This window comes from Scleropages formosus, chromosome 3 (assembly GCF_900964775.1).
Source record: "Scleropages formosus chromosome 3, fSclFor1.1, whole genome shotgun sequence".
Taxonomy (NCBI): domain Eukaryota; kingdom Metazoa; phylum Chordata; class Actinopteri; order Osteoglossiformes; family Osteoglossidae; genus Scleropages; species Scleropages formosus.
In genome coordinates this window covers 19,532,032-19,559,642 of record NC_041808.1, presented here as the reverse complement: position 1 = coordinate 19,559,642, position 27,611 = coordinate 19,532,032, and the positions used below count along the sequence as shown (strand labels likewise).

General features: G+C 44.2%; 1 protein-coding gene across 3 annotated transcripts in view; it reads left to right on the top strand.

Annotated features, from left to right (window-relative positions):
• Nucleotides 1-27,611, top strand: part of nck1a (NCK adaptor protein 1a) — a 38,313-nt gene that overhangs the window by 5,603 nt on the left and 5,099 nt on the right. Inside the window, exons 1-3 of one of the 3 annotated variants that reach the window (XM_018753656.2) lie at nucleotides 6,765-6,893; nucleotides 10,610-10,646; nucleotides 14,731-14,974. In XM_018753656.2, coding sequence (XP_018609172.2) covers nucleotides 6,877-6,893; nucleotides 10,610-10,646; nucleotides 14,731-14,974 — 298 coding nt within the window. In that variant the 5' untranslated portion in view covers nucleotides 6,765-6,876. Of the gene's footprint in view, nucleotides 1-6,764; nucleotides 6,894-10,609; nucleotides 10,647-14,730; nucleotides 14,975-20,493; nucleotides 20,573-27,611 lie in introns of those variants that run through there. The other 2 variants (XM_029250376.1, XM_029250377.1) reach the window with 2 other exon arrangements.

The following is a 27,611-nucleotide window of genomic DNA, read 5'->3' as shown; positions in this document are numbered from 1 at the left end:
GTTTGGATTGTTTCCAGGCGAGGGTGGAAAAATCACAAGTAAAATCCCCTAGAGAAGGCTGCACATGCAGTATTTATCATAATGTGGCGCTGGTAGTAAGTAATATTTAAGTGATTGCTTGCTTAGCAGACGTCTCCGTCCTCGGAGATTTCCTTCTACGCTTTACTCATTGATAGCGGGGGTTGTTTTGCTGGGGTCGGTCAGGTTAAGTACCTCCCTCGAGGGCAACCTTTAAGTCGCGGCTCTTGCTCCGTTGACCATGACATCACCTGCTGCCCTCGTGTGATGCGTCGCATGCTCATTGGCTGCCTGGGCTGAGTGCGTGTGGCTCCACCTGCTGGAATGAGGGCCGATTGCTCCCGTGACCCACAACCCGGCGCCGGGTTCCTCGCGTTGGTCAAAGGAGGCTGGGAAAAACTAATGTGCTAAAAAGTGTCTGTGCTTAAACAGCTGCTCATCGTATTGATTTAACTCACGCTTTCAGCTTGCCCTGTTAAGTTACGTTCCCATTTATACAGGTGGGTAAAAAAAATTTTTTTTTTTCTCCCCCCCTCCCCCTTTTTTTTTTTTTGACTGGTGTAGTTCAGGCTGAGTAACTTGTTCTTGGGTATTACAGCAAGGTGTGGATTTGATCCAGCAACCTCTGAGTTCAGAAGCAGCTCTAACCACTACCCCAGCTGCTGCCCCCAGGTGCAAAGGAAGACTAGTTACCGGTGGGTGAGCAGTGACATTATGTGGCATTACCTTTAATGTTGTTACAAATGTCCTGCTGAATCAGCAACCGCAGCTAAAACCTTGACTCAGTACTTAGGGAAAGTCCTGAAATCCTCCCCCCCCGCCAATTTTTCGGATTACGCTTGCTGGGTGAAACTCGTTGGCCTCGCAGTGCAGTCAGCTTCTCCTTTTTCTGAGGGTATTGCCTCTTTTGTGTCGAAATGTTTGCTTTGTTCCACAAACTTCAATGCTTGTGGTTTCAGCCATACAGTATGGGTTGTGAGACTTTTTTTTTCTTTTTTTTTTTTTTTTTTTTTAAGAATGCCTTGATGTGTAATCCTCTTTGCTGAGACTTACTCGAAACCTGTCCGCTTTATTGAGACACGAATGTTCCGTTATGACCAAAAGAATCTGTTCTGATCACATCTGAACTGTGGATGAGAAATTATTATATTTCGAGAGATTTTGGGTTCTGGATTTCAACTGCAAATTGTACCAGCTGAGTAGACTTGGAAATCCCTTCCACACTGACAGCTGGCTGACAATTTAGTTTTTTCATGGTCTTAGAACCTTCAGCCTCTTGATCATGTTATCAGAAATGTAAGTATAAATGACACCTTTGACACGCTGTAAGGTTCATATGTGGGATTCGGCTAACAACCGAGGATGACTGGGGGTCATGTGCAGCCTTCTTCCAGTTGTTGGATATGTTACTGAAGTATTTTCTTTGGGGGGAAAAGAAAAAAAAAAAAAGTAAAATTGAGCCAATTTCAGGGATTGTTTAATTTTGGCATTTGGTGAATTTCAGAGAATTGTTTAAAAATAGTGAATGAAGAGTTCAGTTACCTTACAAGGGATATTTTCTACTGTTCTGTCTTCAGTCATTTGTTGGGGGTGATCAGTCTCTTCATTATAACCTATTAGATTGGCAAAGCAGGTAGCAAAATGGTTAGAGCTGCTGGCTTTGGGCCCAAAGGTTGCAGGTTCAAATCCCACCTCCAGCTGTAGTACCATTGAACAAGGTCCTTACCCTCAACTGGCTCTGGTAAAACTACCCAGCTGTATGAATAGGTAAATAATTTTAAGTAGCTTAACATTGTAAGTTGCTTTGGAGAAGAGCGTCAGCTAAACGAATAAATGCAAAAGCATCAGCTAAATAAATAAATGAATGGCAGTGTCACTTAAAACTCATGCATTGCATGTTTCTGGCACCATAAACTAGTTTATAGTTTCTAGTCCAACAGGATAAATCCCTGGTTCAGTTTGATCTTGTGTCATCCTGCTGACATAAGTGGTCTATAGAAATGAATAGAAATTTAGTAGAAATAATAAAAATGCACTACATCAATGAAGCCAGTTTGAGTTGTTCCTGACAAATAACTCCTCCAGGGGTAAGCGGTCCTGGACTCCTGGGATTTTAATGATCAGCTAAAGCACTCTGGAAGTCTCTTAAGCTGTTATTTTTGTTTGTTTTCATGTGACAGGATGTTATTGGAATGTACTGCTTCTCCCCCAGTTTTTTGCTCTTGAAAGTTGCAGCACTTGTTCATATGTTTGGTTTGTAGTAACTTAGTTATTTATTTGGTATTGGGGGGGGTCCCCGGGTGCATCCTGTCGGTATAAAGGGATTGTCTGCCAAAGACTGTCAAGAGTGACGTGTTTATTAATGCATCTCCAGCCACAAGTACCTGTTTGCTTAATCTTGCTGTTATTTTGCCCATAAGCTTATGTCAACATGCTCATGTGCATCCCTGTAGGCAATTGTACTGTACTGTTGGTGCCATTTGTCTATTGTTTATATATTGAAGTTTCATCAGAATGTGTAGCTGTTTGTTCTCTATGTTGAATGTCTGAAGCATCAATTATGTACTTCCCAAATAAAATTATGTACAAGCAATGTTGTGATTTCACTGATGCAAAAAAAAAAAAAAGAAAAATATCGAAGTACAGTTTATAATGAAGGAATGGCAGCAAGTGACATTTGAGTAAACAGCCACAGCTGTGACAACACTTTTTCACCTCTTGGAGTTCATTGTACTGTATGGTTTTAGTGTCTTTTGGTGCTCTGTTTGTCTCTCTGTTTCTGTGTTTTTGAGGAGCAGTTACCAGTTTGGATATTTTTGACTGAAAAGCTGAGGTTTAGACCCCCGGAGTTCTCTAATTCAGTAGGATCTTTCGGAAGGAGGCAGTGAGAGGCAGGAAGGAGGCACCTGTCCTTCGACTACTAGTTCTTCTCCAAAGGCAACGGAGCATTATGAAGAGGAACCCATGTGAAGGGGAGGGTTCAAAGCTGCAATGGTTCTAGTTCTATACATAACCAGTGTTATACTATGGCATGAGGCAACATGCTTTGGGGCTCTACATCAGTAGCTCTTTCTGTTGTACTAGTGTTGGGGTTTGGTAGGAGGTGAAACCTGATTAACCAAGTGATACTGAACTTTGCTTTTTTCTTTTTTTTTTTTTTCCGCCGTCATATGAAGTCTTGATATAGGTGGAGTTTGAGAAATGATTCAACATGACTTGGTATACGTGGTTCATGATAATGTGATATTGAACCTGACACACTATTAGGAGAACAATGAGACACCTGGAGAGGAAGTGCATCACAAGTAGTCTTTGTGTGATGATCTGCACAGTTGATAGATACACCGGTGCCATGGCAGAGGTTGGTATTCAAATTGTGCTGATGTTTGTGGAAATGGATAGCTTTTCTAATGGAGATTCTGGTGAAAACCTAGAACACACAACCCTTTTTCATAACAGCGTTTTCCTACAGTATTTCTTCCTGCATCTAAATATTATACAGGTAGTACTGCATCACCATGAGGCTTCGTACAGTGGACAATGTGGAAAAGAGTCTTGATTAAAGTATGACTGTCACCATTAGCTTTTCATCCATCGTATAATTGTCTCTTCATGCTGTCATAATATTTATGTTCTACTAAAGCATTGTCTGGGAGGCACTTCACTGTGGTCTTTGAGACTATGCTTTTCTGTTGAACAAACCAAAATACCTTTTATAACTAGTGATGAATTTATCCTTGTGGCAGGAACTAATACACATTCAGAGGGCTTGACCTCACTTGTACTAAAAAAAAAAAAAAAATTTGCCTGTGGTGGCGTAATGACCCACGCTCTGGTCTTTGGTGATACGGCTCTATTGTCTGTCACGTAGAAATTGCATGTTTGTTCTTACCTGTGTTTGTCCTTTGTATGTTTTCTGTTCATCCTATTTCATTGTACTGTGGAGCTGTACCATTTTGAGTTTATGGTGTGTCATATGTTAATGTGAGAACTTGCATTACATAAAATACATCCGATTAGAGTTTGCATCTGACAGCCCCTATTCACAGGTCTGATTCTGAAGCCGTTTCCCTCCACTGGCTTCCTGAGCTGTCAGGGTTTTGTTGCAACCGTGATGACAATGACAACAGAATGGGAGACAGCGGCAGTCTTGGAGCACAGAGAGTCCGGCAGGCACGAGGTCATGTTCTCCAAATCTCTGTGAGAGAGCAGCTCCCTGGCCTTCCCCTAGCACTGTCATCCAGATGGTTGTCTATTTAAGGCTTTGTGAAATGTGGGAAAACTAAGTGTCCCGGGTGGGGTGTGATCACAGGCTTTTGCACAGGTTAAGTTAACGTAGGCTTGTTGGTGCCATCGAGGAGATAGCATTGGGGAATTCTGCCAAGCGCTGGCTTTGGGATGTCACAGTTGTATTTTGGTTGTATTTGCATGTTGTTGTACATTGCATGCTCTGTGCTCAGAAATGGTTAGGCTCCGTTTGAAGTCTGATTTGAGCAGACACATTCTGGCTTTCGTTAGGATGACATAAGCGTTTTAGGTCCCGGTTTTAAAAGCACATGCCTGCCTGGACTTGTCTGTCTCCCAAAGTTCAGCGCTCGTGTAGATAAATGTTGGCTGTGTGGCCTAAGTGTGCCATTCTTCTCCTTCACATCTGCTCATTGTGCGTTAGCCGGATGTGGATTTCTCCCATGACCCCGAGTGGCTCTTGCTCTGCGGGGTTGTGTGGTCCGTCCTCGTGTGAGCAGTTGAAATTCCACCCCAGGGAAGCTACGGTTGGCGTTCGCACAGTTTCAGTTAGGGGCCGTGGAAGTTGCATGGGCCGGGCCATTAATTAGGAGATGGGGATTTGTGTTCTCATGTGATTTAGTTTGTGTTTGACCTTCTACAATGAAAAAGATCATCTTGGGTTTCCCTTCAGTGAATGTTTTGGAAACTTTTGAAACTTAACCCCCCGGTGTGAAATGGGTTTTTGCCCCCAGAGGTTTGAAATAACGAAGTCAGGCGACAGTTTTCTGTGTTTGCATGTATGCTGGCTCCTCGGCTTATACGCAGCGGGGATCGGAAGTCCGTTTTGTTTGTAATTTTTATTTGATTATACAAACGTTCCTCGGTTTATTTAAGAGTTAAGTTCTGCGGAAGTTTCAGGTGTGGGACAGCAGGTAAAAATACATTAATAGACTTTATTTCAGTCTATTAAGTCTAAGCTCCATTAAAACAAATTTAAAATGAGTGAAATGAAAGATCCAGTCTCCATGGACTCCTGTAAGCTCTGCATGTTGATTGATTTGTTGCCTGAACATGTGGAACATTCTTCATTGTATTACTCATCATTGAAACTCATGAGCTGTAAACTCTGTGATCTTACACTCTTCTTTGCTGCTCGGTGTGTAAATGCAGGTTCTATTAGATCAAAGAAGAAAATAATAATAAAAATAAACAAACTGGACAAATTTGTGACTTGACAGTTTGGTAGCATGAAGATCAAGTGTATTTATTTACATATATACAACAAACGCACCAAATTAGGGACACTTCACTTTAAAATTGGTCTGTTTCAGCAATTTGCACCAAGGTATTTTCTAGCCCGACACTGTATATTCCCTGTTCTCCGTGAGCCAATATTTTCCTGCAAGTGTGCATGTTTTTCACATGAACAATTAAATGAGCCATGTGGGCTGTCATGGAAGCAGATACTTTTAATGGGGGCAGACCTGGTAATGTGTCTTCTGTGAAGGTGTTTATCCTTGATCATTCACAGTGGTAACAGTATCCTGTGCAAGGAGGAGACAGGCAAACGGGCAAAAACCACAATGGGCATCGTTTCTTCAGTCCATGTGTCTGTCCGTCTCGTTTTTCTGTTGAGAGGTTCGGAAAAGAGGTGCAGTGGTGAGAGCTGAATGCCCACCTCAGCATCACCGGGTAGTAGCTGAGAAGCAGGGTTACTAGAAGGTTGCTGGTTCACTGTTTCACCTTTTTGTCTCTCTCTCACTCACGTACACAGTGTGTGTGTGTGTGTGTGTGTGTGTGTGTGTGTGTGTGTGTGTGTGTGTGTGTGTGTGTCTATCTATAGAGCAATAGAAAAACTGTACTTATCCAGAAGGTTGTAGGTTTAAGTCCCAGGGTGGGCTGTGATCGTCTCATTTTTTAATAAATAAATGAAAATAACACTTAAATTGCTTAAAGTCAAATCGCTTTGTGCTAATGTCTTATTTAAATGAGTAACAGATCTATTAGTAGCTTTGGATGAAAGTGCCATAGATAGTGTAGTAATAAAGATGGGGTGGGTTTGATTCATCCTCTTTGAAGGTTAGTTCGCTGTTGATGGATTACGCGTCTACCGACACGGTGGCGTACCAGTAATCTGTATGGCCTTGTAGAATTGTTCGTTAGTCACAGCTCCGTGAATGAAATGTAGGAAGTTTTCTTAACCTATTTCTCTACTGCACTCCCAGCCTTCCCCAAACAAGGCAGCAGGAGGAGGAGGCATCTGACAAGTTTGGAGAGTCGTGAAATGGTACCCTGAGAGAAGCAGAGCAGGATGTGGTGAAAGGGATTTTTTTTTTTTTTTTTTTCTTTGTTAAACCGATCTGCCTTGCCTCACCCCGACGCATGATGCAGAATGCAGTTTCATAACTGTTGTGCATCAGTCCTATGACGCTGGGCTGGGCGTGCATTGTTCTGGTGAAGGAAACCACCTCATCCCCCTCTCCAGTGATTCATCGTGCACCGGCGTGTGTGAAAGTGACACTGAACTCACACGTGCCCTGCAGCTCGAGGTGCTGGTCTTCCTGTCCCATTTGCGACTCCTGGGTCGGCGAGGCTTTGGTGATACAGGACCACCCGCCTGCAGCTGTGGCGATGCTGCCACATGGCATGTAAGAGCTGGGTAACACTGGTGTGTGTGCATGTGTCTTCTGTTTAAATGCTTGCTTCCTCTAGCTAGCTGGTTGTTTGCTTTTCTGTGAGCACAGATTACTGTGTAGAAAGAGCTGAGTGGGGCCTGGGCTGAACATTGCAAGGCTGGTGGTGGCTATATAGTGTGTATCTCTGTGATGAAGTGCCGTAGAGCCTGTGATTGCAGCTCTGCTGCTTGGTGGCCACCAGCTGTTTGCACTGAGAAGGAAAGAGCGACACTTGTTCTGTGGTCAGAAACCTGCCTCAAAGGTCTGCTCTATCTGATCACCTTATTATAGTTTTTCTGGAGGTATGTAGACCCAAAGCCACATGCATCACTTCTCATTCTGCTCTTCTAGATCTTTTAATATCTGGGCATTTTACTGAAACAGGACAGGAAAAACATGTTCAGTGTTGTATCATCAGATCCCTTCCAGGGGCTTGAAAGGTTTACTGCGCTATTGTTGCTGTGAAGAAGACAGCCTGGTTAGTGAAAGCATGCTGGCTATTTAACCTACACTTCCTTCCTGCTACTTTCAGCACAGATGAGGGTTTGTAAAATGTTTGAGCACTGTGTGTAGAATGAAGATGGTGCGGAGAGCACAGGTGTGAGAACGTTGTGAGGAGGAGGAGATGTGGAAGTGGGGGGTGTGAGGTATGTTGAGCTGAGTAGAGGGTGAAACCTGACGCGAATCCCGTGTTCACATTCTCCCCTTTTAGGTGCACATCATCGCACAAAAGCCAGGATGATGGCTGTGACCCTGGAAAATGTGCTGGTGTACTGCGAGGAATACAGATACCACCTGCTGTTAAAGTATGCAGGAAGTCTGAGTGCTTCAGTTGTGCACCTTAACCGAAAAACACTGACTGAGTACAGCGGCAACTCCACACAGGGCTGTGTCTCTCTGTACAACCTAAACATCTAGTCAGAAGGAGTCTCACTCCGTTCCCTTTGGATCACAGTGGAAAGGTGTCCTTTCTGAAATACTAACATGAGAACGCTGAAGGATTTGGAGGCATCTTCTGGATTATGATGCTCCCATGGGTGGCGGTGTTTGTCGTCGTGCACCAGTTGTGGTTTTGCAGAACCGGTCTCCATGATGCACCTTGTTGAGTAAACCGTAGCGTAGGGGATCCTGGGGTGAGTTTATATGTCGCTGTTTATACATAGGTTGACTTCCCTAGGAAGTGATAGCTTGGGCTTGGTATTGAAGTATCACCCAGAAAAGTGGGCTCAGAGGGGGACTGCTGCTCGCTGTGACCTTAGCACATGTGGGTGCTGGGTCTCTTTCAAATCATTCTCTGCAGATCTGGGGTGTTTTCCCAAGATCTGTTTATTTTGTTGTTGTTCTTCATTTTGCCCTGTATTTCCCAGCTATGCTTACGGAGCAGAGCGCACGTGTATGAACCCCACACGCTCATGGCGTCTCTCTTCTCACGCCTAAAAGAAGCGATGAACACACAACCGCAAGGTGACAAAGAAGGAACCCCTGTGTGCTGGTGTTCAGTGTGCGCAGAGGTGTTGGTCTCTGGTTTTGCCGGAACCACCTTCCTCACACGAGAGTTAGGAAGCCCTTTCATGCACAGATGATGTCGGAGAAGAGCGCGGGGGCTTCCTGTTGCCTGCACGCTGCTCTCTTTGTTCCAGAAGAGCCTCCAAACCAGCTGGAGCACAGGAACATGGGTTTGATTTAAAGGTGCCTGTGTATGCCTTGAGAGAAGGACAAGTGGGCCTGATTGAGCTGCTGAATGGTCTTTTTCATCTAACATATCCTGACCGTCTCCTCTCTTACGACACTTTTGTAAGATGAGTGTTCCATCCTGTTATGTTCATTGTTGTGTGTTTTTGAATAGGCTTTTCAGAAGCCTCCTTATTTAGCTGCTGCGTTGAGCTTTGGAGGTGCCTGCGCAGGTTGTGGTGCCGATCGATGGACCGGGATCCTTTTGCAGTTGCGCGTCTTTGTTGTGGTACCCCTAGAGGAGCCCAGATGTAGACAAGTGGCAGGGAGCCTGCTGTGTTGATATGCAACTTGTTTGTATGGATGGGCAGCTGGGTGAGCGGCAGGACGGAGTGGCGGTGACACCGTGACCGCCTGCCGCTGAGGGTTCAGCTCCTGCCGTACTCATTCAGGGTGCAGCTGCACGGCTACTTCGGTGCTAAATATGCCGCACATTCGCTCTCCACCACTCAAATTACCATAACTGATACTTATAAATTTTTCTAAAAGGGGAAAAAAAGACACTGCTGCAACAAAAGTAACCACAGGAGGTCTCTTGCTTTCCCATTTTAGTCCTTTTGTGTAAGTGCATTGAATTGTGGGAGCTGTGTGTCGGTGCTGTAGATTCTGACTCTTCAGCTGCATGACGGAGAACGAGCAGGCGCGTCGCGTAGTCTGTGACTCTGAACGCTGCCCCCTAGCGTTCGTTAACTTGGCGAGAGGTTGCCGTCGGTGCCTAGGGAGGTGGTCAGAAGAGCTGCGTTGTCCATGATGCTTCCCAGTGAAGCTGGTCTCCTGCTCCAAGGCGCTGCTTGATGCACACAGTAATACGCTGCATGCTGAGACACACTCCTGCACACTCCTTTGGATGTGTTTGTTCTTGTTGCCTGTGCAGGGATGCTGTGCTTATAACTTTTTGTGGCTGCTGTACTGTTTGTGGATTTAAGCTAAACACCATTCGAGGCCCGTGAGAGAAGGATAAGCCGCTGTCCCCTTAGGTGGCTCTCTCTGCCTCGAACCTTGAGTGGCATTACCTTTTATAGGTAGAGCTACAAGCTAAAGATGCCTTTCAGGAGTTTAGAAGAGGAGGTTGGGGTAACACGGGCAAGGGAAGTGCTGCAGTACAGGGAATGCGGTGATCTTAGGTTGCAGGATCTGGCATTGAGTTCAGGACAGGTAGGAAGTGGCGCACGCTGACAGCAGTGGGGCTGGGGAGAGGAGATCTGGATAAGGAGAGGTGAGCTGTAGGTTCAAAGTAGCGCTACCTGGACGCAGGCAAGGGTCTGATCAACCCTGGGTCGCCTCCTGTATCTGGATAGGGTAGAGTAGGGTAGGCTGATGCTGAAAGACCCGAAACACCTAGTGTCTCCAGGTTACATCACTGATGGTGTTTGAAGGGGCATCACAAGGGGGGGACTTTCATTAGTGAATAGAGCGGGAGTCCTTTGTTTGTGTCCTCCCACTGTGGCAGTCAGAGGTTGACAGGAGGCGGCATCCTCTCTGCCATTCCAGTCGGGATTCCAGCTGTCTGGGGCTGTGGTTGGCAGCTCTTTGAGCTTCCTGACTGGGGTTTGTTGATCATGGTGGACAATTACTGGGCGCAACCATGGAGGAAGCCTGTCCTGTTCATGTTTTTATAACAAAAAAGTCTGTTATTTGACAGTTTTGCCTGTAAACTGTGTATTGGTGAGGGGTACATTCGGTTACTGGAAACAATGGAGTTCATCTTTTCTTCTGATTATTTGGTCACATGAACGTAACCTAGCGGGTGATGTCTTTGATAGTGCTGAGGATAATATCCTGGTTTATTCTTTAGAGACGAGCCTATGTGTAATTTAACCATTCAGTTACTTTCAGAAAGCTTTGTATTGCGGTATCCCTCCTGTAATTGGTGCTTTAAAAAGTATCATGCTAATTTACCCTTTCTGAATGTGCTTTGGTAATTCATTGACAATAGTGCTTGTGCTTTTGTTTTCCAGATCAGACGGTGAAGTTGACAGCTTGGATGTGGCACAGGTAAACCTTTTGCATAAACACTCACCTGAGATGAAATCATATAGTTCATCAGTGCATGACTGGATCTCTGATGTCTGTATATGTGAATAACGGGGACAGACGAGTGCATCACAATTTTATTTTTAAAATATATTATATTTTCCAAAATTTGAAAGAATAAACCTAAGAAAACCATAGGTGGTTGACAAATGAACTGAAACCGAAATTGTTAAAGAAGGGGAAAAAAAAAAGTCACTTTCAATCAGGCTACTCTCAATACATGACGTAAAATTATTTTTTGGAAATGCGGCATCGGAAAGAGTTGTGGTGTTTGTTTATTCTTTTCCCTCTCTTTAAGATCATGATAGGATATTGGGCAAAATTAAATGTAGTTTAAAAAAATAACTGGACTTGGTTCCTTACTTAGACTTAATGGGGACACAGTTGTTCTGTTACCCAAAGTTCGTAAGTCAGAAGTGGGTGAAGGGCTCGACGTCAATTCTGCATACAGCTACACATGCAATGAGCACTGGCAAAAATGTGTGGACTAAGTGACTTTGAAAATGACGTGTCTCTGTCTGTATCTGTCAGTTGTGAAATTCCCTTTTGTTTACTCTGCATTGTATGTTGTTTTAGAGAAAAGTGTCTGCCAGATGAATAAATGTAAATACCAACAGTCAGGAAGTAAGATTTGTTTTTTGCCCCACAAATCACAGGACATTCACTAATACCTCATAAGAGTTTAAGAATAAGAAATGTTGCAAGAAATTTTAAAAACAGGGTAAGTAGTATGCTATTTACTTTTGAAGACATCAGCTCATAGCCAGAGGCACTACATGGAGGTCTAGAATGATGGAGAGAGAGCATTTCACTGATGGGTTAATATGGTAGGTGTAGAAGACAAAGCATTGTCTACAGCTTCTTCGCCAGTTGTTTGCTTCTCAACTCTCTTGAAAAATGTAAGCTGTCGCTTACCGTTTGTGATCACTATCTGTCGGCGCATTAGATGATGCTTTGACATGCAATTTGTACAGTATGCTAGTTCTCTTCTTGAAAAAAACTAATACTGAATGCTTCTCAGTTTGTAATGGCAAAAGTTTGTTGCTCAAGTTTTGTAACTAGGGAACCCACTGTATTTCAATAATTCAAGTAATTTGTAAGCATACAACTCTAAAGACATGCAACAAAATATTTTTATTAAAATTTCTTAGGTTTAATTTCCGAATAGCCTTACTATCATGTCTAAGTATGATTTTTTTTTAAAAAAATCATAATCTGCTAGTTTGGGAAGACCCGTCAGCTGTGACGGAACTCCTCACTCCGCATCAGTGTAGTCTTGCAAAGATGACCTTATATAGCATATCACATTGATGTTGCTCTCTGTTGCTTTTGAGCCAGTGATTATATAATAATAAAAAATGATCTTCTGCTTAAATTTTCTATAGGCCTTTACAAGCACACCTGTATAATCATAGTCCACTGGATATTTCCAGAATGAATTCAGAATTCTCCCTTTATAAAAGGTGCAATGCCAGTTTTGTAGGCTGAGCCTTTTGGGTGCTTAACTTCGAGCTCCATCCAGCAGTGTTTTACAAGACGTGTATTGGATGTGCACTGTAACTGTACTCTTGCATCTGAGCTTATGTTCCGGGAGCACATGAGCATGTGAGGATTATGAAGGTTTGCATTTGTGCTTGACTCAGTAGGTAGAGAGGTAGGGTGCGTCCTGCTCACAAAGGGAGTCGGCATGGGTACACCGTTGACGCGCGGGCATCACAAAGGGAACATTTTCCCATGCTACGGTTTAGATTCATGTTCGCAAGTGTTGGTGTATGCTTGTATGGTGTAGTAATGTCATGTGGTACATTACACAATGTAATAATAATACCCCGTGGTATTTCTGTGTCACAGTGCATCTTGCAGTGGGCTATGTGTATTAATGATGTACCGTATATGCCTGTTCTGATTGTAGTGTGTATTTGTGTTTGCATGTTGTGTTGCAGAGTCCTGTAGACTCGCAGGCCTGCCAAAGGAAGGGCACTGGTTTACAAGTGTGCTCTGTTATGGAAATTAATTGGACTTCTTCTTAATTGTTCGCTTTAAAGACAGACAAAAGAAGTTCCCAGAACGAGCTTTCTTGTTTAGGTGAAGAGGGAAGTGTTGGCAAGGCAACCGTGAATTGTGTGGTTCTTTCCCCATTACACTGGCAGCTGGCCGGATTAAGTACGCTCAGCCTGCACATTAGTACGTTCAACGAGCTCCTGTATAGCAAAATCCTGCTTCAGCTAAAGAAAATATATGCCTCTTTTTCCTACAGTGGGCTCATTATTCAGTACTTCACTTTTCCCGTTACATGGTTATTTTACAACGGGTATTTTATTCTGCTAAACAGGTATTGTATTCTTATATCAAACATGTAATAGACATTAATGATAATGAATACATTAAGTCAAAATATAACTTTAAAGGACCTGCTATAAATTTTTGTGGCAAATATAAAATATATTTAATTGTAATGTGTTAAAGTCATTTTGGTATTCCAGCTAATTTAAAGTAATGTTGTGGAGCTGTTTTTTTTTTTTTTTTTGAGTCCCATGAGAAATAATACTAATTTGAACTGCACAAAGAGTGATTTTTAGTGAAGGAATGAACCATTTTATATGACAAACGGGTGCAGGAATCCATTCAGTTCTGGGTCGAATTTTGAAACGTGTATCATGGCTGAGCCTGGGAGACCGGAACGCGGTGAACGCATCTTGTGGAGGACATAGTAAACAGGAGAGGAGTTTCACTCCATTACTGTAACAACCTACCCTGATAAAGTTTGGGCACCCGCTCACACACACATTCAGGAAAATAACTGACACACACAGTGTGCACCAGTGTACCAGTAGGTGCAAGCTGCACTGGTTGATTTTTCTTATCTGTAAATTTTGCTTGCTCTAAAGGATTATATTTTACTTTTTACCCTCGTGGGGTTTGAGTGGAGGCTCAGGCAGGAGACTTCACACTGAATGCAGGTCAGTTAGAGGCTGAAAGAATCCCTTCCTGGAAACCCTCATTACCCTTTCGTGTACTGCGTAGCGTGTGGAGTGAACTTCTGGTAAATGGGTTAAGAGCTGAGTTCCCCTCTGTCGCGTGCTCTTGTTCTCAGGCCGACTTCATCCTAATGCCAGTGTCAGTGTGTTCTGCTTTTTTCATTTAACTCTGAAATATTGTTGAAATAACCTGAATGCTAAGAATACCTGTACATCTACATTTAAACTGGTCTAAAACAGTTATATGCTTTTGTGGTGCAAATGACTTTGTTGTAGTAGTACTTTAAATTGTGCAATTCAGCATACTTCGTTTGAAGTGTGAAATGGTGATATTTTTTTTTTTTTTAATTTCACTTTCTTTATCTGAGGGGGGCGCGATGGCGCAGTGGGTTGGACCACGGTCCTGCTCTCCGGTGGGTCTGGGGTTCGAGTCCCGCTTGGGGTGCCTTGTGGCGGACTGGCGTCCCGTCCTGGGTGTGTCCCCTCCCCCTCCGGCCTTACGCCCTGTGTTGCCGGGTAGGCTCCGGTTCCCCGCGACCCCGTATGGGACAAGCGGTTCTGAAAATGTGTGTGTGTGCGTGTGTATCTGGATTATTTCTTTTCTTCCAAGTGGGAGCCTTTTGATTCAGGTTTAAATTCCTGGAATAAACAGTTTTGCCATTTCAAAATATTTGCACCTGAGAATTTAATAGCCAAAAACCTAAACATTTAGGACTTGGCTTGCTGAAATTCAGGAGAGCATATTTGACATCCTTTTAATGCAACACTTTCATTTCCCATTTTTTTCCTGCTCTTATTGTGCAAATGCATTCATATCCATCCAAGCAATGCATTTTTGCCTCTAGTATCTGATGTCAGTGATTATGTATACATGGGCAAAAATTAGCCAGGTGTAATCTTATTCTAAATAATTGCATGCTGTTTTTTCCAGTAAGTGTAATATCGGTTAGAAGTGTTTTTTATTTAGTCTGTCACTTATAGAATGGTGTGACTTGTGAAAGATGTTATCTGTTCTGTATCCGTATTCACTGGTTTTGCCATCATTTCTGCGCCCCTCCCCATCCCAGCACTACAGTTACCCAAAGATGACGGAAGAGGTGATCGTCGTCGCCAAGTTTGACTACATTGCCCAGCAGGAGCAGGAGCTGGACATCAAGAAGAACGAGCGTCTGTGGCTGCTGGATGACTCCAAATCCTGGTGGCGGGTGCGCAATGCCACCAATCGGACGGGCTTTGTGCCGTCTAACTATGTGGAGAGGAAGAACAGTGCTAGGAAGACCTCCATTGTGAAGAACCTCAAGGACACCCTAGGTAAGACTACCTTTCCCTCATTTGGATCTCATTTTTTCATTCTCACCCTTTGTAGTATTTCTACAACCTCATTTTTCACGCTCTAAACCCTGAATCAGTAACAAGGTATTGAGACCAGCTGCCATTGTGGCGGATGAAACGTGATCTTGACCATACTTGCTGACAAACCTTTGCTCGCTCAGTCACTATTGGTAGCTGCTTATTTGAAGGCAGGATCTCCATGGTCTGGAGCCTATCCTGGAAGCATAGGGTGCTATGTTAGGCAAGCTACACCCTGGACGGCACCAGTCCACCACAGAGCAGCAGAGGCACTGCAGGCAGTGTAGAGTCTAGAGTCATCAATCCACCTGAAACAAATGCCTTTTGACTGTGGGAGGAAACCAGACTACCTGAAAGGAAGCCACACAAACACTGGGAGAACATGCAAACTCCACACAGAATGAGTGGGGGTTGAACCATGTCCATATAAGCCCCAAAAGCTGTGAGGCTCCAATGAAACCACCCTTTAAAAATGGTTTAATATTTCTTGATTAAAAGCAATCATTTTTCAAAAGAACTTCTGTAAACACTGTTCTGGGTATTTGGTCCATCAAGAAGTTTTTTGATTTTTAGTAAGCTAGAAAAATACCTGTGAATCCTAGCAAGCTTCCCACCTGGCCATAGATCGAAATTTACTGAAATACGTGAACCTAAACCATATCTCTGCTCCACTTTTAAATTCATGTAGAGAGTTTGCGCATTCTTTCTGGCATGCAGAGGAGATAGTGAGGACAGTGATTAACACACCCCACATGTAACACACACATAAATGTAGACAGTGAAATATGTTGAAGAAAATGCAGATTTGCAGAGCTGCGTCATAACTATCAAAACAGCGTGGACACCGACAATTCGGTAGCTCTCGACAGATGTAGGTTCAGTATACTGAAGCTTCTGGTATTTTAAGTGTTTTCAGTGCTTTTCTTCCCTCAAGAATTTCTTGAAATTGCATGGTGATTTTACAGCACTGAATGTAGTGCAGTAGCGTAAACTTTTTGTTTAGTATTGTTGCCACATGTAGTAATTGGCAGAAATATTACCAGCCCTGGATCTAACTGTTCTGGCAAGCAAGATGTGCTTTTCATTTTTTTAATTTAAGTTCTTGCTTGAACAGATTTACAATTATTCATTTAGCAAACGCTTTTTTTTTTTCCCCAAAGCGATGCAGATCTCAGAGAACAATACAAAAAGGGCATTACATCAACGGAAGGAACACATTTTGTCAACTCCATTTATTTTTCCAAGATGCGGAGATCTATTAAAGCCATTAGTTTTCCCTCATAGCTCAGACTTCCAACATTGTGCAGTTGCGAATGTGTTTCACTGCGGAGTGGTGTGTTACGAGGCCCACTGCAGGGTTTCCCGACTGCAGGCGATGGTGTCTGCACTGACTGGCTCTCCGTTTCCTGCTGGAGGTCACGGTGGAAGCCCAGAACAGAGACAATGGCAACAGTGTTCTTTCAAGGGCCTGAAGGAAAGGAGCAGCACACCTCTTCAGCCACAGCGGAGCATGTATGTGGCCGCGCTGCAAATACAGGTGTTACTGTTTTCGTGGATGATAAAATTAACTTTCTAGCATTCTATCTTATAGAAATACACCCACAGTAAGCAGCATGGGAAGGGCTTGTGGTAGAATGAATTAAAACAGTGCAAATGTGCATTGTAAAATGTCTGTTCTTAGGCCCAGATATAATACATTTATTCATTTAGCAGATGCTTTTCTCCAAAGCGATGTAAATCTCGCAGAAAATAGTTTGTGCATTACATTAGGAGAAAGAGAGACACAGTTGCAGACGTGTGATTCTTAAGTACGATCAGATCACCAATGTTCATGACACGAGTAGCTGCATAAAACTTTGAGTATTGACAATATTGGATTCGAGATACACATTTATGTACATACAGAAGTAGCTGTGTAAAGGCTTCTCCAGGCATGATCTTAAAGTTATGGTGCATGAACATTTACACCTTACGTAAACTTGAAGAGATCATGGGTGAAGTGAGTCTGGAAGAAGTTAGTTTTCAGACCCTTTTTAAATGTGGACAGTTTCAGCAGTTCCGAGTGACGGGGGAGGTTGTTCCACCACAACGGAGCCAGAACCGACAACCTCCATGATTTACCTTTTGTGTGTGGGACCACCAAATGGGCAGGTGTGGAAGAGTGTAGCGGTCTGGTTGGGGTGTAGCAGTTGATCAAATCTTGTCGATAGCTTGGAGCAGTTCTATTGATGCATTTGTAGGCAATAACCAGGGTCTTAAATTTGATCTGGGCAGCTATTGGAAGTCAGTGCAGAGAAACGAGTAGAGGAGATGCATAGAAACGCTTTGGCAACTAAAACGCACCTTGGGCAGCAACACTGCCCAAGACGTGTCCGAGAGGAGGGCAGTGATGGGTGCGGAAATGTCTGATGCTCCAGGTGGAAAGGAGAGGAAGAGCTGGGTATCATCAGCGTAGCAGTGGTATTTCAATCCATGGGAGGCAATGACAGGGCCGAGGGAGGAGGTGTGGATCAAGAAGAGCAGAGGACCAAGTACCAAGCCCTGTGGGACACCAGTTGAGAGAGGCAGAGAAGAACGGGAGCCCGCCAGACCACTTGATGGGATCTGTCAGATAGGCAGAACTCAAACCATCTTAGTGCCAAGTTTAGGTCAGTCTTTTGAGGTACCTTCTGTTCTGAGCTGCTATAGGATGTGGCAGAAAGACGTCAAACAGGAAGGTGGTCCAAATTTAGGTCAGTCTATTGAAGTACCCTCTGTGTTGAGCTGCTATAGGATGTGGCAGAAAGACGTCAAACAAGAAGGTGGTCCATTTGCGCACAAGAAAAGTGCAGTTAGCATCGAGCTCGTCTCATAGCGGTTCAGTCACTTTTGGCTGTTGCTGACCAACTTGTGCCTCTCCTTGCTGCATATCGCTCCTCCAGGTAAGGAATGCGCTAGTGAGGTGTCTGCCAAGCAATTAATACTCCTGACCAAGGAACACCTCGTGGGTTGGGTTTCTGTGGTTTTGGGCTCTTAATTTGTCTTTTTTAAGCAATTTACATTGTTTTGTCAGATTAAGAATACTTTTTGCGTTCATTCATACTATATGTCAGTTTTTAGGCAAAATTCCACATTCTTGAAATTAACAAATTTTGGAGAACTTTGGCATCGAATATTTTAGTACCTTTTAGAATCTGATGCTGATGATCTGATAGAATGTTTTGGTACTTTCTACGTATGTTCTGGTGCCTTCTAGAATCTTCCAGCGGCTGTAAAAAACTGACACTAAACCAAACAACTAAAACCAACAATTCAGAAGAACTAGTGATATTTTTGTTGTTGGTAAAGATTAATGAGTCATAATCAGCGCAAAAACCAACGTAACTAAATTTAAAAAAATTTTTTCCATAGTGTAGTTTGTCGTCTTTACTAGTGTCGGTAGTGTGGTGGTTAGAGCTGCTGCCTTTAGACCTAAAAGTCAAAGGTTTGAATCCCACCTCCAGCAGTAGAGTCTTTGAGCAAGGCACTGACCCTAAGATGCGTCAGTAAAATTGCCCAGCTATATAAAATGGGTAAGTAATTGTAAGTAGCTTAACATCGTAAGTCCCTTTAGAGAAAAGTGTTGGCTAATGAGTGTAAGTGTACTAAGTTTGCCGAAAATGATGCTGAGATTCGACTCACACAGGGCTGCGTCACAAGCTCTGCACAAGAGCTGATGCTCATATTCAGACTTGTTTTGGCTTTTTTTGTTAAAGAAATCCAATGTAATTACGGAGATATGTAATGTAAAATATTTGGCAGTGTAAACTGAGTACTCTTCAGCATTGATAACATCCTCTTCACGCTATGGTCACAGTGTCAGCCTGAAGGTTCAGAGGCAATTAATTTCCAGTGTAGAACGGTGGCCACCATAGGTCAGAGCTGCTGCGTTTAAATTTATTCATTTATCTGATGCCTTCCTCCAGTTACTTGCAATATTAAGCCCCTAATAAAGTTTACCCATTTATAGGTGGTGGGAGGTGGGATTCAAACCTGGGTTTTTTGAGTACGTGGTATCTGCCTCTAAATGCTATGCCACTTGCTGCCCTCTGTCATCTGCTGAGCAGTCACACTGGGACTTCCAGGCTTGTTCTGTGTGTTCAGATATGAATGTGTGCAGTAGTGTACGATTATTTTGTATTCTCACATTGTGTATATGACTGCTTATGTGTGCGTTGGTGTGCATGATTGTTTACCATGGTGTGCCTGTGCGCTGGCGATCATGTTCGGTGTTTGTCAGTTCTGACCTTTTGATTCCAGTAACTGATTTTAGTTATTCACACTGGCTGTTTGACAACCCCTGAGATCTTAGGAGGTATTTATTGTGGTGTGAGAGCATTGAGACATCGGAAGGGTGTGGGGAGAGCTGAATTAACCTAAACTGTTCTGCTCAGACAGTGCTGATTGAAATGCTCCTACATCGCCTTCCATGCTGTGTGTGTGTGTGTGTGTGTGTGTGTGTGTGTGTGTGTGTGTGTGTGTGTGTGTGTGTGTGTGTGTGTGTGTGTGTTTCTCTCTGTTACCTGGTGCAGCAAACTGGGGCCCTGATGGTTGCCTGTCCCACCCCTTCCAAAATTACCCCTTATGCTGGTGACCAGATGGTTCCAATGGTACTGCAATGTTTGTGGCCCTGCAGCATGGTTGCCTTTTCCTTTAGGGCCAGTCCTGAACTTCCTCTTGTCGAGAATGAGTCGAAATTGTCTGCCAGGATTCACGTGGCGTGTACCGCTTCTTCGACTTGGACCCAAAAAGGAGGCCACTTCCCGAGTGCTGCTACTCACTTCCTTTTGCAGAGGCAAATGAAGAACATGTGTTCATTAGCATGGATCGTACTGGGGCCCTTGGGCAGTGTGCTCCTTTACAGTGTCTGTCTGCTGACCTGTGTTGCTGCTCAGCCTGTATAACAGCTCAAGAAGCTGGGAGGGAGCACGCAGGCATGGGGGCTGTTGCGGTGGCTGCACTATGAGCAGCTAGCCCGGCTGCACAGGCTCGGAATGCTGCGCTGGACAGCTGAGGGTCTCGGCTGGAAAAGAGATCTCAAAGCAGGTATCTAGTATATCCTGCGGTCCCAGCTGCTATAGCGTGTTCTTTTGGGTTGTGTGGATGTGGGTGGGGGCAGCTGATTCCAGCACACTTGGAAGTGTGAGAAAGTGAGCAATGCTTGAGTCACACCCCTGTGTCTTGGAACACATAATAATAAAAGCCATGGAGAGGGATTGCCTCGGTGTGGAGAGGCTGAAAGCGCAGATGCCGTGGCAGCAGCTCGCCAGCTCTGTATGACGAGTCACCCCCCCCCCCCTCGTGCGAGGCCCCAAGAGCAGGGGCCTGGCCCGCAGCTGCAGGGTTGGAGAAGAGGCCAAGCAGCTTTCCCATTGGCTGTTTTGGGTCATGTGTTCAGGGTGGGGAGCCTCTCGCCTAATAGCCCTGGCCCTTCAGGAAGTTCTCATGGAAAAGCAGTGCAGCTGTAGGGGGCGACGGGAGCAGCAGCGCGGGTGCGACTCTCCGCAATGGACATGGCGAATCTCTTCAAACACTTCTTCCGTGAGTGCTTTCTCCTTCAGTCTTGAGGTCTTTTCCAAGCTTCTTGTGTTTCACACTGGAGCCCAAGTGATTTGGCACTGTGAGCTTCTGTTTCATTTCACTGTTTATGTGTACTGTGCGCCTGCATTTACATTTTTTGCTGGCTGGATGGAGACTTTCCCGGTTCTTTGTGCGGCAAAGAGGGAGAAGGCAGTGATTTATCTTTGTATACTTTTTTAATGTTCTTTTGTCACAGTAGCTTGCTTTATAAATGGTTAAATAGTTGAGATGGGAGGTAATGTGCTGATGCCCTTGACACCTGTGAACAGTGGGTAGATGCGGCTTTGCTGACAGCTGTCTGAACTGGCGAGAGCAGTTTCTCCACGTCTCTCCGTCTCTCACGCTCTGCGCGCGCTTTGCTTTTCCATCCGCTTCAGTTTGTCGAACACCGGGTTTTTGCTTCCTGGAAATGAACCAGTTGTGGTGTGTTTTTTTTTTTTTTTTTTTTTTGTTCCTTCTTGGTGTGAATTCCTGAAGCGGTAACATACGGTTTCCTGTGCTCTGCCTTGGTCACTTTCCTGTACGTTGTGGTTACCTGTTTTCCCAAGAAGTGGCAGACGTTCCACTGTCATGGGTGACCATGGGTGTGAAGGACAGCCGGATGTGTCAGGAACCAACAAGACTGTGTTTTTGTGTGTTGTGTTGCTTTGCCCATTTTCTGGATGCCCCAGAATCGGAGGGACAGAGTGGCACAAAATGAATTAGCTGCATCTCCTGTATACTTCGACAGAGTTGTTCTCGCTTGCTCTTCCTCTTCTGTCAGCGGAAGCATTTTAATGCAAGACAGATTTTCTAGGTCTTGGGCTGCCGTTAGGGAAGCAATGAGAAGAGAAGTAACAGATCTTGGAACCATCAGGAGTTCTACTTTTGCATTCATTCATTTATTCATCTAACACTTTTCTCCAAAGGGACTTATGATGTTAAGTGTTTGCATTGATTTGTAAATATGATGTAATTATAGCTGGAGAGCAAGAGGTGGGATTCAGACCTAGGTCTAACCACTACGCTACCTGCTGTGTAGACTCTTGCTCTTTCTTTCCCCTTCCAGTGTTTTATCCCTTGGCCTAAGGCAAGTTGTCTAGGTTCAGTGCTGAATTGAAAAAGTGTTTCTCCTTCCTTATTTCAGACAACCGCAACAGTAGGCTGTCATTAAGACATGCAGGTTCCCAACACACACCTTCCCTCAGTGTTTCCTGCTGAGCTTGTAGGCCTCCTGATGGGTCATTTTAACAGCAGGCTGAGTACCTTGAGCAGGTTTCCGTCTCACACCTGGCCTTGATCCATACCCTAGTCCAGGTCAGTGACACAAAGAAGCACTTGGTGGGCCTGCCTCCTGTTTACGGCTACACGTTGCCGGGGGTTCTGGAGAAGGTTTGTCACTCTATGTAGGAGGCTCTTTCTCAGTCTGTCTGGTGTCATGAGTGAATGACCACAGTCTGCAAGAGAACAAAAAGTGAGAAGTTTGGTTGTGCTTACTTGCCTCACATCTTCACAGCCGTTGTCACGCTTTTTTTTTTTTTTTTTGTTTTTTTGTTTCCTCCTTCTTCTTTGCTGAGGTCTCTGAGACACAGATCAGAGATAACATTGACAATGAGTACAGAAAATTTCAGCTTGCAAATTTGTGTTTTGCTAAGCTGCACATCTTTGTCTTTTGTAATTTTATTCAAAATACAAGGTGTGTAATAGTGATTTTTTTTTTTTTTTTTCCCCCCCCCCTTTCCCCTCACTCGCTATCTCGGGGACCTTGCTGAAACGGTATAATTATATTTCTGTGTAGACCAGAGCGTTGCTTGCAGTCATGGCAGTATGTCGCTTCCTGCAACACTCGCTGATTATTGTATCGCACCGTTTCATCATGTTGTCCAGTTTTTATTTTTTTCTTCCCAGCCTGGAGTTTCCTGCTAAACTTTTCCCCAAATACTGTGTCTGTTAAGGGGGTGCGGTGGCGCAGTAGGTTGGACCGCAGTCCTGCTCTCCGGTGGGTCTGGGGTTCAAGTCCTGCTTGGGGTGCCTTGCGGCGGACTGGCGTCCCGTCCTGGGTGTGTCCCCTTCCCCCTCCGGTCTTACGCCCTGTGTTGCCGGGTAGGCTCCGGTTCCCCGTGACCCCGTAAGGGACAAGCGGTTCTGAAACTGAAACTGTGTCTGTTACCAGACAATAGGATACTGCGGTGCTGGGGAAGTCTCAAACCTCAGGACTCATCTATCGTTGGAATAAAAGAAAGACATCAAAACTTAAAAGAAAACCTGCCAGCTTCCTTTGCCTCTGATCAGCAATGGAAACCACACTGAAAGGGACAGGAGAGACGTGTGTTGTGTTCCTGTGCTGTTTCACCAACTTGCCGCCTCTTCTACTCACTTTCACTTGTGCGTTCTCAAGCATGGGAGCCCCGACTTGCCAAGGATGGAATTTAAATTTCTCTTTGGCTTCTCTGATTCATGGTTGAGCCAGCATGGCTTCCTTCCTGCACATCCTCCCTACAGGAAAGCTAACAGAGATGGAATGTTGACGTCGAGCATCTTAACACAATAGGCTCATTTTCCTCCTGTGGATTTGACTTTTCCAAGCAGCAGAATGGGGCGGCTCCACTCCCGTTCGCCGGGCTGTTGTGTCGCCGACCAGGTTCAAGGGCCAAAGATTGAAAGGAATGTTGCTCTGCTTGTGTCCAGTTCTTAGGCAAATTGAACATTTGCTCACTCTTAGTATGTTTAAGTCATCTGATTCTTTCCATTTCTGCTCCTGGACATTTAGACTAAACGGATTTAGGAAAATTTCAGAAACATTGAGTTTCTGCTCGTCCTTGTCTCAGGACATTGTTGCCAGCCTACAATAGAAATGCACACGGTGTAAAGGTTTGGACTGCTGCCTTTGAGCTCAGAGGAGCCAGGTTCAGATCCGAGCTCCTGCCGTAGTACCCTTGATCAAAGTGCATGCCCTGGTTTGCTGCGGTAAAAATGCCCTGCTGTATAAATAAGTACATCAGTTTAAATAGTCCTACTCTCTTAAGTCACTTTGGAGAAAAGTGTCAGCTAAATAAAGTAATGTGTGTCCTTGAGCAGGGTGCTTAATGTGAATTTTTTCAGTAAAAATACCTAGTGAATTGATGTAAGAACGCTTTAGAAAAACTCGGCTATTAAAGAGGACGGATTTATTCAGTCATTCAACGTAAGCGGACTCTTCCCGCACTCGTGCACACTTCAGCGTTCATATTTAATATGAATGGGGTGAAACACATGGTCGATAAGGTTTGCCACTGCCCGCAGCCTTTGTGCTTTCTCGTGAGATGAAAAGTAATTTTCTTCGTCGTGGTGGTTGAAGAACGACAGGAAAATAGATGCAGCTCTGTGGAGGGAGGCGTTATGCAAAGCTTCCATTTTGGTTTCCTGCAGGAAGCATCTCGGTCAATTCCCATCCATTATTCTCAATGCAGACTGAGGCCGTGAAAACAAAGAGGCTGCCGAGTTTCAGCGGAACTTCGGAAACGGAGTGTGATGAGCATTTGTGTCAAAACTGGATGAATTTCTGTGGATCTGAAAGAGAAAAATGTGTCTCCTTTCAGTGTTCAAAGGTATATTTCCAATGCATTTTTTTGCTTTGAAAAAAAAATCCCGCCCCAGTATGCCTTTTTATTTTTCAATCTGTCTCTCTAAAATTTCGAATGGCGTGAACACAACCTATGTTTTGTCCCTTCAAGCAATAGGAGACCCGGTAAAGTGCACGTAAAACACAACGTGTGTAAACTGTCTGGTGTTCCTGAGTGCTGGTGATCAATAACAAGATCACATGTTGCGTATGATTAAGAGATGAACCAATCTACAGTATGCATTGAACAGCAGAGTGTGGAGATGAAATTTTTATTTTCTGTCACTTTTTGTTTCAACTTTTAGGTAGATCAGATAAGCTATTTGTCTTATGAAGTACTCAGTTTTTAGACATATCTGGGGTTTTTACACCAACTAATCTGTTAGTAAATGCTGTATTATCAAGGCTTTGTTAATAGGAAAAGTAGCTTTGGAGTTAAAATCAAGGAGTTACAAATGGCTTTCTGCTCCGGCTTGTATTTGTAATTTGATGAGTCTCCTGTATATTTTAAGATGTTTTAAATTTCTTTTTATTCTGAAAGCACAGTATAAGTGTTTTCAGTTAAGGGTTACCTCTGAGCTGAGTTTACACCCCTGTTGGTAATGTCAATCGTATATGCATTTCACATTGTTAAACGTGTGGATGTAATCCAAGTTTCCATCATATCCTTCAATTCTTTAGGCATTAGTGCAGTATTCCCCAAGCATTGAATATCATTTTAATTGCATCCAGGCCCTGAAGAATGCTTCTGCTTTTGCAGCTCAGTATTTTAAATGTTAGGTTTAGCAAGAACGGGCAGTGATCTCAGTCTGGGTGTTCCACCTAATGCTCCTCCTTTGCCTCTGGTGTTGCAGAATGTCAGTTTAACCTTATTAATTCCACTGAGGCAAGGAAACAGTTCTGCCATTTTGCCTGAAAAACGCTGCGTTTTCTAGGTCAAACTTAACATGTTCAAAGCTGTTCATTTTCATTTTAATTTACAGGTACAAGGGCTGCTCTTACATTTGAACCATAACAGTAGCCTGGAACACCGGCGGTGTTGTATAGCTCTCCATGATTTGCTCCCTTATATTTTCCTTTCTCGGCAGGCGAGCACGTGGACTCCTTTGACTTTGGAGCAGTTTGTGTCAAAACAATTATATCTCTGTGCGTTAGTCTGTCCCGTTTTAGTTGCTAGATGTGACGTGGGTACATATAGATACAGGCACAAATGTGTTGTAGGAGCTATCATTTTTAAACTCGGCCTATATTGTGTGGCGTGGTGGCACAGCAAGTAGTGCTCCTGTCTCGTAGCGCTTGGGTCGTGCGAGAGAACGTGGGTTCGATCCCCACTCAGTCTGTGTGGAGTTTGCATGTTCTCCCTGTGGGTTTCTTTCGGTTGCTCTGGTTTCCTCCCACAGTCTAAAGACATGCTGTTCAGGTTCCCTCATAGTGTGTGAGTGACACAGAGAGAGTGTGTTCCGCTGATGTAGTGTATCTAGCAGCGTAAGTTACCTTGGTGAATAAGGTGTGTGGACTGATAACACTACATAGTATCCGTTGTAAGTTGCTTTGGAGAAAAGCATCTGCTAAGTGAATAAATGTATTGTATGACTCAGCTTTTAGGAGGTTTATATTGTTGAAAAGTATGGTTTAAAGTGCAATCCGTAGTTGACATTCATCTTCTCAGTCAGCTCTTGATCAGGTTCCCTTTCGAAAGCCATTGGCCCATGTTTTCCGTTTTGAGTAAGTCCTGGCAGTGCTATAGTGAAGAGGGGGTTTACTTGCCTCTCCTGCATGTCCTGGGTGATCCACAGAAGCATCCTTACTTAGACAAAGGTCAGACAACCTCTAAGGAATGATGACTGCATACCACCGAGAGGAACAATAATGGCATCTATTGTGTTACCGTGGAACTGGAGGTAGTGTGTGTCCATAGCCTGTTACGAGGGACTCCTTACTGTGGAGGCTGGCTTTCCCCTAAAGCATTTGCGTGTTGGTCTCTACAATCCCACACAGATTCATATTTAGTCTTTCCATAAAAATGTAATTTGACCTCTCTGAGCAATTCTACATGGATTGAAGCAGTTAAGGGTTTGGAGCCTTTCGCAAGGGAACATCATGAGGTGCCTGTCTTTGTAAATAAGAAGCGAAATGCATTTATTCATTTTGCTGATGCTTCTCTCCAAAGCGGCTTACAGTGTTAAGGTTACAGTTATTACCAGCTTACAATTATTTATCCATTTACACAGGAGGGGTAAGTACCTTGCTCAGGGGTACTACAGCTGGAGGGGGGGATTGAACCTGCAACCTTTGGATCCAAAGGCAGTAGCTCTAACCACTATGCTACCAGCAGCCCGCGCTGTCCGTCTTATCAATTGCTCATCTTTTCGGTGTCGACATCACTGGTTTGCGGCCTTTCCAGAAGGGTCCGCAATCCAGACGAATCCCAGGGACATGTGGATGCCTAATAGCGTCCGGCACACAACTCGGGTTCTATGTAGGGCTGTGCTCCTGTGCTTCTGCTCAAGCCGTGTATCTGTCAAGCAGCGTGCGTCCGCCCAGCTGTATCCCTCCCAGGTCTCTTCAAGATGCCATTTTGGCAAGGAAATGTGGGTGCGGTGAAGGACAAAGTAATTCATGTTTACTGAGTTTGTAAAGTGTAAATATGTGCTACAATTTGCATATCCTTCTGAGCTGGAGTTGGGAGCAGAGTAAGTGTGATGATTAAAATGGAAGATGAATACACTGCACCCTTCATGTTCTCAGAGGTTCTGTGCACAGTCCAACTGCAAAAATTAAATTCCCACAAATAGTTTGCTGTTACCCTGTAGATCCAGAAAACCTTGTATAACTCAAAAAAGCTTTGTGGATGCAATCAACTAAAAGTGAAATTGTGTAGGGGTTTTTTTTTTTTGTTTTTTTGGGGGGGATTTTTAAACTATTTTCTGAGAACAGTGAAAAGTCATATTTTAAAAAAAAAAAAAAAAAAAAATGCAAAGATGAATCAGTTAGTGTACTTCTGTGTATTGTTAATACACACTTTTCCTGATGGCTGTATTATTGTGATGCCAAACATGCCAAAGAGGTCTTTGATGATACAGAGTTTTGTTGCTGTTATGATCTGGCAGCCCTGGCATCGCTGGCCCCGGTCTGTTGATACTGGTTCTGTCTGGCAGCGTGAAACCCGTTGCGATGTTGAGCGGCTCATCCCAGCTGGGTGTGCGACTCGGCGCAGGCCAGGGATACCGTAGCTGTCGGAGGCCTGCGGCAGCTTGGCACTGGCCCCGCGCCACCCCGTGACTAACCCCTGCTGGGTCGGTCCCCCCTTGTACCTTATGCTTACACTGTTTCTTCTGTCTTAGCTGACTTGCTGAGCGGACCTGAGAGGCCCAGAAAGTCACAACAGCAGCAGCAGAACTGAGGACTGAATGGAAATGG